Genomic DNA, 12,646 nt, shown 5'->3' with positions numbered 1-12,646 from the left:
GTTTTCCTGTATGTTTCCCTCATCTGAAACCCTTTATTTCATCAATTTTCTTTTCTGCTTGTCTTTGTCACCCACCACCACCTTCCCACAGATAATGTGCCTCTCTTACCATCAAAGATTAGAAAGGAATACATAAATCCACAAAAATTTGACATGCACATGAAAGAGGGAATAGAAGCAAATTACAGAATCAATCTGCTCACAGAGAATGATGGATTTGAATTCTCCTATTTAGTGTACAAAATTAAAGGGAAAATTTTCAAAAGTTTTCAAAACTAGAGGCATATTGCTTCCAGCTGCCACTAATCCTCCTTTCCTGTAGTAAGCCCACCAAGGGTGATGAAACAATATACTATTTTGACACTGGATACTGAACAGCTGCACCCCATTTTCAAAGTACAGCAAAGTACAACAGCACAGCTAAGCTGCATCAGGAATCAAGAATGAGGATCAAATTTTTAGTTTCCAGGGAGCCTGCATGACAGTGCTTCTGAGTATAAATATTTGGTTTTGCTTAATTTTATTTTCTTGTACACCTTGAAACTATCCAATTTCATCTCTCCCTTGCTGCCCTGAGTGGTACTCAGAGGCACACCTCTGACACTGCAGTGGGCAATCATCCATGTAACACATGAAAAAAACCTGCAGTTAGTTTTGGATCTGATACAGGAGCTATTCACAAAGGATTCATGGACTTTTTAACCCTCCCAACTGCATGCAGCACTACCATAAAAAAACTCTAATTTCTTTTCAACATTAAATTCCAAATTCTTCCTCACAACTTTAGAGAAAGAGACTCCATCACTTAAAATATTCAGAATCTATTTTTATAGTAAACATACTAATAGCAAACCATGTAACTTGAAGCAGGCAATGAAAGGGGTTCTTAAAAATAAGTTGAGGATTCCAGAACCCTCACTCCCACAATTTTTCTAATAGTACTTAACAAGTTATCAGTAGGGTTATGAATTACTCTCCCAAAGATAACACAACTGCATCAAATGCACTTTTAGTTTACTAGGAAAGTGCCAGAGTGAAATACAGCTAAGGTATTGAAGTTGCATTTTCCATTAAGCCCATTTCCTCTTTGGCTAGGCAGCTGAAGTTTGAATTCACAGTGTATTCAAACTTCTGGCTCCACATCCAGCAAAGCACTTAGTGGAGTGGATTAACTCATTAGGTCATTCAGTTATCATCAATCACTCCCCAGGTGTCACCCTCAGAGAATCACAGAATCATGAGGTTGGAAGACACCTTTGAGATCATCGACTCCAACCCGTGCCCTAATACCACCTCAACTAAACCATGGCATTGAGTGCCACATCCAGTCTTGTTTTAAACACATCCAGGGATGGTGACTCCACCACCTCTCCAGATAGGCCATTCCAGTACTTTATCACTCTTTCTGTAAAACACTTTTTCCTAATATCCAGCCTAAATTTCCCTTAGCTCAGCTAAAGACTGTGTCCTCTCATTTAGTCAGCTGTTGCCCGGCCAAAGTGACCAACCCCACCTGGCTACAATGTTGTAGATGTTGTAGAGAGTGATAAGGTCACCCCTGAGTCTCCTTTCTCCAGGCTGAACACCCCCAGCTCCCTCAGTGGTTCCTCACAGGGTTTATGTTCCCAGCCCCTCTCCAGCCTCGGTGCCTCCTCTGGACGCGCTCAAGCGTCTCCAGGTCCTTCCCAAACTGAGGGGCCAGAACTGGACACAGCACTCAAGGTGTGGCCTCACCAGTGCCAGTGCAGGGGCAGAATGACCTCCCTGCTCCTGCTGGCCACACTGCTCCTGACACAGGCCAGGAGCCTTTGGCCTTCTTGGCCCCCAGGGCACACTGCTGGCTCATGTTCATGTCAGCCAGTGCCCCCAGGGCCCTTTCTGCCTGGCCACTGTCCAACTGCAGTGTCCTCAGCCTGTAACGTTGCAGGGGGTTATTGTGGCCAAAATGCAGGACTCAGCACTTGGGCTTATTAAACTTCATCTTATTGGATGGACTGTGCCCATCCATGCAGCCTGTCCAAGTCTCTGCAGAGCCCTCCTACCTTCCAACAGATCAACACACGCTCCTAGCTTGATGTTATCTGCAAATTTACTAATGAAAGACACAACGCCCTCATCCATGCCATAACTAAATATATTGAACAGGACAGGCCCCACACAGAGCCCTGAGGACACCCCTGGTGGCTGCCCCCAGCTGGATGCAGCACCCTCACCAGCACTCTCTGGGCCCGGCCATGCAGCCAGCTCCTAACCCAGCACAGAGTGCTCCTGTCCAAGCCCTGGGCTGCAGCTTTTCCAGGGGTGTGCTGTGGGACACAGTGGCAAAGGCCTTGCTGAAGTCCAGGTACACAACATCACCAGCCTTCTTCACATCCACCAGGTGGGTCACCTGGTCATAAAAGGAGACCATGTTGGTCAAACACGACCTACCCCTGCTAAACCCATGCTGGCTGGGTCTGATACCCTGCCCATCCTGTAAGTGCTGTGTGATGACACTCAGTACAAACTGTTCCATAACCTCACCAGGCACTGAGATCAGACTGACTGGCCTATAATTACCAGGATCCTCCTTTGTACCCTTCTTGTGAATGGGCATCACATTGGCCAGCTTCCTTTCACCTGGAACCTCACAAGTGAGCCAGGACTGTTGGTAAATGATGGAGAGTGGCTTCCCAGGCTCATCTGCCAGCTCCCTCATCACCCTGGGATGGATCCCATCTGGTCCCATAGATTTGTGAACATCTAAGCAGCTCAGCAGCTCCCTGCCTGCTTCCTCCTGGCTTACAGGAGGACCATTCTGCTCCCTGACACCATTTACCAGCCCAGAAGGACAGCCTGTCCTGAGAACAAGCTGTCTTTCCATTGAAGACTGAGGCAAAGAAGGTGTTAAACACCTCCGCCTTCTTTCCATCTGCAGTCACTAAATTCCCTCCCACATCCAGTGGACAATTGAGGATGCTCTTACCCTTCCTTTTGCCATTAATATATCTGTAAAAACATTTTTTATTATCTTTCACAAAAGTCACCAAATTAAGTTCTAACAGTGCTTTGGTCTAATTTTTTTTTTCTACATGCCTGTCCAGGAGTGACTTTTTGATGCTGAATTACAATTCATCCCCATTCATCTGTTTAGCCCAGAAATAAGTTTTGCACCTTTAAGACTGGTTCTGAGAGTGAAGAGAGAAGGGGAGGGAAGAGATGCCCAGTTTGTTTTCAGTAACTGCACACACTCCTACACATTCCTGCTCCTGGACTGTGTTGTCTGTGGACAGACAGACAGCGTGACAGAGCTCTTCTTTGCATTTTAGTTAGTTTTTAGCTAGCTAAGGCAGAGAAGTTCCCTGGACTGTGTTTTTTCTTCTTCTTGGACCTGTTCAAACCTGCTCTGGACTGAACACCAGCAGAGCACCAGCAGCTCACACCTGTGGCCCACTGGGCCAGGCTGGGCTGTGGCATTTCCAGCACCAGAGGGGCTGATCAGAGACTGAGTGAGCTGAGCTACAGCCCACAAAGGGACTTTCTGAGTCTGTCATCTCTTTTGGAGCAGCAATAGTTTTTTTTTGTTTAGTATTGTTCCTTTTTTGTGCGAGTGAACGCTTTGCCTGTTGAATAAACAATTTTATTCTACTTTTCTCCAGGGAAATATTTTCCTGAACCAGTTGGGGAAGGGCTGCTTGAATCTGCTTTCTAGAGGAACCCCTTTGGAGGTTTTCTCCCAAATCTGTCCTAAACCAGAACAAACACAAATTTTAGTGCCCAACACGTGGCTTGATAAAGTGGAAAAAACCTGTAACGACTGCATTTTGGTTGTACTTACTCTGAATTGGGATAAAGCAGTCAGTAGCCATGTTGCTTGAATTCACCATGTCTCTCTGGGTGGAGGCCTCCATGTATTTCTGGTCTCTAGGCATTTCTGAAGTTTTTGTACCTTTCTGGTCCCTAGGCTTATTTTCTTATCCAGAGATAGCTCCGGTATTGTCCCTAACATGTAGCTTTTACAGTAGAGGGGCATGGATTACAATAGCTATTGTGCTGGGCTTGGTGATAATGATTTATAGGGAGTTTACAGAGGTACTGGACTCTGTTCTAGATATATATGGTTTATGGTTTCTTCATCCTACCCTGCGTCCTACTTCCAGTTCCTAGTAGTTTTGGGGATTTAATAGTACCCAGCTTGTTAGAGGAGGAGCAGGGAATAAGGCTTTTAGCCTTTCATTTCCTTCTTCTCCTTTAAATCTGTTAAATCACTTTTTGAGAATGTTCAGTTTCACCTGAATGTTAAAGATACCACTGTCCTGGTATTTAATCTGGTAAGCTTTCTTGGTCTGCAGTTTGTCTAGAATGAAGGCTGAGATATCCAAAAGAGCTGATGAGACAACCCAGAAATAGACCAAGGTGTGGAAAATCCTGAGTGGTGTGGGAGATGGGAGGACATAGGCCAAATCCTGAAGGAATTTTCTGGCACTTGCCATGTGAACAAATACCAAACCCAGCTGAGGCGAGGAAATACCCAGAAGAGAAGTGCCATGATGACTACAAGGAGAAAAGGATCATTGCAGTGAGCTGGGCCCTGGCTTGTGCTTATCACACACTGCTAGATACTGTCGGGCAGCAGACAGAGGCAGGGGGAGCAGGAAGATGTATCAGCAGCTACCCCAGTCACTCGGACTGCACCTAACATCCCAGCTACTCAGGCTGTAGCTAAACCAGATGGTAAACCTAAGCCTGTAGCTGAACCAGACAGTGAACCTCAACCAATGGCTGTTGCTGCTACCACAAGAAGCAAGGAACACAAAACCAAAGTCAATCGGCCAGTGGATGATGATGATCCAAGGGAAGGACTCTCAACACCAATTACTGACACAAAGTCAAAAGCCACTATTGTGTCCTCTTCCCTGAAGGCCCTTAGTGGCCTGAGAAAATGCCCTAGGAACCTGCCGCAGACATATTTTATGAAAAATCCTTTCATTAGGATCTTTTCTCCTGAGAAGCCGAGAGGTCTCAGAAATGAAATGTAAACAATAATTACCTGCTGCTGTGGAGTGCAACAGGTGCATCTTTGATTGGTCTCATGTGGTTGTTTCTAATTAATGGCCAATCACAGTCCAGCTGTCTCAGACTCTCTGGTCAGCCACAAGATTTTATTATCATTCTTTTCCATTCCTTTCTAATCCTTACAAGCCTTCTGATGAAATCCTTTCTTCTATTCGTTTTGTATAGTTTTAATATATAATTTCCCTTTAATATAATATATACCATAAAATAATAAATCAGCCTTCAGAAACATGGAGTCAAGATTCTCATCTCTTCCCTCATCCTGGCACCCCTGCAAACACCACCACAGGAACCCCCTTAAATATTTCCTGGGATATCTGACCCTCCTTCCAAAGATGATATATCCTCTTTTTATTCCTAAGTTCCTTCAAAACCTCCTCCTCTCTTTCAATACAACTAGACCAATCACCCTGCTGAATTCAAGGTCAGTGTTTTCAAGTGCTTTGGCACGCACCTGATCAGCAGTTCAACACCTCAGCTGTCATCAGCTACAGAGCACAAAACCAAAAATTGCTGAGGCAAGGACAAGACCATCCACAAGACTGAACAAGGACTTCTTTAAGGACATTATAATTTAAACTGTTCACCCCTGTTATTTTGAGATAAGTCCCTGTCTGGTAGCACTTTCAGCTAATGTTACCACCATGCTTGCTGCCTGCTCCTTTCAGAATTATTAGGTTTTGTAGGACATCTACAGGACATATACTCAATATAGGACATATACTCAATAGAGGATGCACTTCTGTCTTTCAAACAGTACCAAACTTATTTTTACTGGACTAATGTCACCTTTCAGGCCTGGTGCTCTCCCCCGACACAGGAAATGTATCAGTAATTTAAATGTCCTGGGAGCTGACGACAAGCTACATAAGCACAAAATGCAAGTTTTTCTGGTCCCAGAGTCACTTAACATTTTTTCCCTTGCAGCTGAAGTTCACTTTGTGTCCTCTGCATTCCACATTTTGTCAGCTGTAGAGACCTTTCTGCTGTTATGTGTGGTCCCCATCATACTCTTCAACAACCACAGATACCTGAAGAACCAAGCTTCCAGCCTGACACATACAGAGCTTGAAATCAAATAATTTTACTGGGGTACTTTTCAGACAGGATTACATTGGTACAAGGCTGAACTTCAGAGCAGGAAAGCTTGGCTCCAAAGCCAAATGTGGAACCCTACCTTTGGTGAACTACCCAAATCCACGGTGCAAGAAGGCAAACACGACCTGCAGCCAGTCCATACACTTACCTCAGCTCTGAGCCACAGACTCCAGCTACTTAAAAGAAGCCACATCCCAGCTTATAACTCATTAATCCATCTCCTAATGAGTTCAAGCCTTTCACTACCCTCACTGCGGTAAAAGGTTATAACATGCTACTCACATTCAGACCAAGTAACATCCTCTACCAATTTAACATCAAATAGCTTCATTTTCCACAAATTACTACTGCAAAATACATGCAAACTCTACACACAACTATCCTGAAGTCACCCCTCAACAGTTTTACCTCAGTGAAAGATTTTAATATTTACTTGGTGGACACAGTAAAAGCAAGAGAGTTTTGTACCACAGGATGGAGAAATAAAGTTCAATTATGATAACAGTGATAAAGAACTAAGAGAATGATCACTTTTCCATGGTCATCAAGTACGTAGATTTCTCCTCAGAATGAAATTTACTGAAAATATGTAACATAATCGTGTTAGCCATATTGGTATAACTCCCTTTAAGGTCAAATTCACTAAAAGATTCACAGTGTAACAATGTTTTTTCCATCTAGGAAGTGTTCAACAGGCCAGAGATACATAAAACTGCTTTCTCATGGTCTTTTTGCAAATTCTCTTCCTCTGGAGGTGACCAGCTATTGTGGTATTGAAACAGGTATCAGAGGTATAAAGTCATTAAATACCACTCAATCTGCATTCTGAATGTACATGTTTACACCCATCAAAAGCAGGCAACTTGGAATTGCTAGTGTGCTAACTTCATGCCATCCAATAACCCTCACAAGATCCTTCACCAAACACTTCAACAGTTCAACAAACAAAACAAAAAATCACAACCATCCTATCTTTATGCTCCATGTTGTCATGATGAAGTATCATAATGTGCATTACTTGGAGGGACACCATCCTACTGCAGGATCTGTGAACTGCTACAATTTCTGACAAGCAAATCACTTCCAGGTTATTTGCTGAAGTATCTTTACTATGCATCTATCCACCAACAGGTATTCACATGGGGAGCTTGTGTAGGCACTTAGGCAAACTGTCTGACTGCTGTCACAGCGAGCTCCTGGCTCCAGAGCTGGACTGCTCCTGGGCACATCTACATTCCCCCCAGGACAACTGCAATGGTTTAGACACAGCTGGCAGAGCCTGTGGTGTCCCACTCACCCTGGGCGGGACAGTCTGCAGGGCTGTGATGTAGTTCTCCAGAGCAATGCGCCGGCGGTCGTTCAGCATGGCTTCCACCCGTGCCATGTGAGTCTCCACAAGCTGCTGTCTTTCATTTGCTGCTTCCTGCTCCAGTGATTCCACTTTCTCCTGGAAATGCTGAAAAAAACATCAATCACAACAGAAACAGAGAAGACATCAGCATAGATGGGAAAAAGAGAGCAGAGAATAACATGAAATCTCCGTAAAGTAGATTATTAAACTTCATCACACCCAGCACCCTTTGAATCTTAACTGGGGCTCCAGATGGTAAGGTTGTGGTTGCACTTTTCCTTACCTGGATGACAGCTTTCTTGTCGGCCTTTGGCAAACTCTTTGCTTGGCGTTCTGCCTCTTCCCACTCCCTCATGACCTAATGAAGAAAATAAAAAGTGTGACTTTGCTATTTTCCTCCCTTGTCCCACAGCTTAGCAGCAGCCAAGCACTGCAGCTCTAAGAGGCATATTTTTACATTCCTCTCCTCCTTTAATCTCTAAATTAAAAGGCAGTTCCAACATTTTATGAAGGTAGGATCCTGTTATTAAATTAAAAAAAGACAGTACTTGTGTGTCTGAACACTGTGTCAAGCTCTCACAACTCCCTGTGAAGGAACACAATCAGCCCTCAAGGAAGGGAAGTGGAGATCTCCATGGTAAACACACCAACCTTTTTCCTCTCAGCCAGAAAGAAAACTGATTCCACTCTTTTTGTCCAAGGGTGTAAATTTCATACCTTGAACTCGTTCCAATTGAATCATGCCACCTTTTTTGGCACCATGAAAGCTTTTATTTATTCAGACTGCATCACTGGCCTGAGTAGGGCAGATCAAAAATTACGCATAATTTGTGCTAGTCCAGCTATTTGTCCAGAAACAGGGGCTGTAGAAACACTTCCAAGAACTGAATATATATCTCCACTACAACACTGTCAGAAAAATAACATAGGACATCTTTCAATGTCATTTCTTTCAGCAAACTGAGAAGCCTCCTCTTCCGGTAACACAGAGCAGTAGTATTTCAGTAGTCAGGGAGAGGGTTAACTTGTTGTCCGTGAGATCTGAAACCTTTCTGTCCTCTGTAGGCATCACTCATTTCACACCTAGACAGCAATCTCTTCAGATAATACATTTTCTATAGGAACAACTGTTCCCACTGAATGAAGTGCACACAAATAGGTGACTATTTATGTGCAGGATCAGCATGATAAGAAACCTATAAGCAATTACTCACAATGTGCATTTCCTTCCCTTCCCTTCTCAATAAAACACACACTTTCACATAATTTAATAAAAATTGTCAAAATATTTTTTTAAATTATCAGAGTCCACATGGACAACTGAAATTTTACCAAGACCAATACCAAAGGCATAAGAAGTAACACTTGCTGTGTCTCATATTTGCAGGTTGAGCCTCCAGCACTCACCTCCTATCTCAGGCTTCCCATTTTTTCCACACACACCAGACATTGCTAATCAGGCTCTTTGATGGGCAGACTGGAAAGTGCTGGTGGTGCCTAAGGGTACCTGGCTGAACCTGTGCCTTTAAAAAAAACAACCCACAGAGACCTGAGCTCAAAGGAGACTTCTGCAAGTCCCAGGCCTTAAAATGTAATACCTCTCAGCTCTATACAGGGTTGTAGGATTACCCAGCAGGCTGAAACCTACACTACAAAACAACTCACTGTATGGGATTTTGTTGCCAAGTTCTAATCTTCCTTTTAACCCCAAACCCTAGAGTGTATCTCAAGACAGCAATATATCAGTTATGGTAAAAACAGATCACCTCATGGTCAGCAAAATGATTTATCTGTAAGAGATTCAGGCCTCAATAACAGCCCAAAAGAATGGAGACTGATCTTTTGGGAAGCTAATGGGGTGCTGTAAACTTTAAATTTTTTTGGTGAAATTTGAGAAATTGTTTTGCCTGCTTTTTGGCTTCACCAGGGGCATGGTTAGGCAGCAGTTAAAAGCAGAAACCAGAAACTAAATACTTAGAATCACAGTCTTTATCTCACCCCATTCTTTTACTGAAAACTAAACTGAAATTTAAGTCCCAAGAACTGTACTCCAACCAATGTAACTGTCAGCCTAAAACTGCCTCTTCAGTTTACATTATCTTCTCATCAGACAATACCCATTGATGTTTAAATTGAAGCCAAGCTCTAAGGCAGCAGGAAAACAAAATTTACAAGGAGTTGTAGCATGGAACTAATGACAGAGAACACGATGGGCAGAGCACTGAGGTTAGAGGTCACCCCCCACCTGCTGCTATTGCAATATTTTGGCACAGGAGATTTCACTGATTCTCTGACAAAACAGAACTAGATGACAATAACTGACACCACAATTTAGAGCACAGTGATGTGTTCTGGAAAAAAACATGTTAATTCCCAGAGTGCTGCTGTGTATTGTGTGCATTAAGCACTCAGGTCTTAATTGTGCTTAGGTCATATGACTGTGGGGGCTGAGAAAATAATTCATGCACATAAGCAGCATCTTTCCAGAGACCTGAGATGCCACTGATGGCAGGATGTGTCAGAGACTGAAATTTTATGCTTTTGTCTATTACAGCAAAAGTACATAACAAAAGCTGCACAGAAGACCATCCAAGCCCACCCTGAATGGGACTCCTGACTGAAACCCTGAACTGTGAGTTAAACTCCCTAAGGAACAGAGATAAGAAAAGTGACACTATTGTTCAAAGCATCAGGAAAAGCAACCAGGGAGGGCCCAGCCCAGCACCTTCAGGGGTGGAGGCCACAGCCCCAGGCTTATCTGCTGCCAGGCTTGCACAGACACCCACCAAAGGGGGGACGAGGAGGGGTTTGGGTGTATGTAGAAAAAGTCTCTGGTGAGAGGCAGTGAATGCCCATCCTCCACTGGGCAGAAGAGCCTGGGGTCCCTTCACTCCAGGAAAAGCCACATCCATGTGAAGGACAGCTGAGGGGGTGTCATGGCCCATCAATGGCACCCCAAAGGAGTCCCCAGACCCTGCACCAGAGCACTGCAACATGATGAAAGAGGCCCACAGTGTTGCAAGGGACATGTCAAAGCTAGCACCCTCAGGGCAGGCACCTGGACATTCCTACCTGGCCCAAACGTATATTAATCCATGGGATTCTGTACTTTTTGTCACCACCAGGGTAGGGGATCCTCACCACCAAAAAGATGTGATGGAGGAGAAGAATGAAATGTCATTGGGACCTTCAGAAGGGTGATATGTGTCTACCTAACCCCTGTCACTCTCTCCCAGTCCCTCACTCCCTATGCACAACTCTTTTTCTATTTCTTTCTTTCTTTCATCTTTCTTTCTCTTTGCCTCTTTTACTATTAAATAAAATATATCAAGTTTTTTTTGGCAACAACATCTAACCTTGTTTGGTTTTAATCACATTTTTTGGGTATATTTAAAACTGTCTTGGGTCTGATCCATTTTATTCACAGAAGCTTAGTTTGCTTTGGTTTTCTGTGTTATGCCAGATCATGACAACCCCCAAAGGAGTCCCAAGACTCTGCACCAGAGCACTGCACGTGATCCTACATGATGCAACAGATCCATAGTCTTGCAAGGGACAGTGTATAACTGGCTCCCCTCAGGGAGGTACCTGTGTGTTCCCACCTGCCCAAATGTGTATTAATCCATGGGATTCTATGCTTTTCAGCAGGGGACCATCACGTCCAAGAAGATCAGATAGAGGGGACCAATGATATCATTGGGACCCATGGAGGGTGATATGCTTCTACTTCATTTCTGTCACTCTCCCTGTCCCTTTCTTTTCTTTTCCTTTTCTTTTCACCTCTTTCAAATAAAATACATCCAATTTTTGGTATCAACATCTAACCACTTCTGGGTTTTATTGCATTCTGTGGAATATTTGAACCAATATTTGAAAATGAATATTCACGGTTCTTTCTGTTTTACTCAAAGAGTTAATTCTCTTTGCTCCTCTGTGATTAGAGAGGATAGCAGCAGGATGTGAACTTACAGGAGGCCCAGAAATTATGGCATTAAGCCAAATTATGAACTAGAATGTTGTGCTCAAGCTTGAACATTGGCCTAGATTAGCAACTTAATGATTTTCTTCTTCATCTTCTTCCTTTCTGTCTTAAAATCACATCTTTGACATCTGCCTAACTTTTTCACTCTGAAAGAGCAGTAATGGATTTTCAGAACAACAGTTGCCTTGCCATCTTTATCCCCCAAACTAACCTTTTGCTAAACCACATGACAAAAATAAGCACTGTGGGTAAGGTGATTAAGAGGACCTTTGGCTACACCAGGTCTGTGTCTGTCCATTTTATTTCATTAAATCTTTTAAGGCATGGAAGGCAGAGTGATAAACTGACAGCCTATAGAGCTAGTTGGGAGGAAAGTAAATTAGTGCCTCAGAGTTCAGCTCTGGTGCCACAAAACTGAAAGATTTTGGGAAAAAAACCAGAACTACACAGCTGTTTGCAGAAAGAATATTCCTGTAACTACTGTTGTGATTTGAGTGATTTTTGTAACTGAGAAGAACTTCAATGCTTGAGAGCATCTGTGTGTGTGTGCTAACCAACTGAAGGTACAGCTATCCATGGGCCATGCTACCACCCACAGGGAACTCCTGCTCCCACCAAAGGTTATAACTTCATTTGTGAGTGAGTGATTTGTGAGTGAGAAATAAGCCACAGTGCTACACAGAGCCCCCAAGAGCAAGAAGGAGAAAAAATTCCCCAGTTACATAGGTGCAAAAGAAGGCTAAACTTGGCCTCTGCACGTACAAACTTATTCTGCTCTGTTGACAGCACAGACCTATGAAAAACATACAGATTTAGGGCTCTTCAAGGGTTGGAGGCTTTGTACAGGGAAAACAACAGCTTGTGTTTGAGATATGGGCAGCAAGCCATTTCAAAGTCAAACTTCTTCAAAACTCAGGCCTTAGATCCTGGCAGATGCTTTTTGAAATTGGGCTCTAAAGGACAGTAGGAGGGAAAGAGGCAGTATGGAAAATGTCATTCATTATTAAGAGATGCTAAGTACAAAAATTTCATTATGTATTGAAGCAGCAGAATTCATTCACTCCCATTTTTTACACTAGGGCACAAAAGCATATCTGCAAGAGAAGAATTTACGGCAGGCATTTGGGTTAGCACAATCAGGCCAGCAGAGGTACTTGCCT

The 12,646-nt window shown here is 43.5% G+C and overlaps 1 protein-coding gene across 4 annotated transcripts in view; it reads right to left on the bottom strand.

The window, feature by feature from the left end:
• The window catches only part of APP (amyloid beta precursor protein), a 202,068-nt gene that overhangs the window by 48,145 nt on the left and 141,277 nt on the right, over nt 1-12,646 (bottom strand). For all 4 annotated transcript variants that reach the window (XM_074536151.1, XM_074536150.1, XM_074536153.1 and 1 more), the window contains 2 exons: nt 7,788-7,862; nt 7,451-7,609 (listed from right to left, as the gene is read on the bottom strand). In XM_074536151.1, coding sequence (XP_074392252.1) covers nt 7,451-7,609; nt 7,788-7,862 — 234 coding nt within the window. The remainder of the gene's footprint in view (nt 1-7,450; nt 7,610-7,787; nt 7,863-12,646) is intronic.

This window comes from Zonotrichia albicollis, chromosome 2 (assembly GCF_047830755.1).
Source record: "Zonotrichia albicollis isolate bZonAlb1 chromosome 2, bZonAlb1.hap1, whole genome shotgun sequence".
NCBI lineage: Eukaryota > Metazoa > Chordata > Aves > Passeriformes > Passerellidae > Zonotrichia > Zonotrichia albicollis.
Note: the sequence above shows the minus strand (reverse complement) of the source record. Positions and strands in the feature narration are given on the sequence as shown.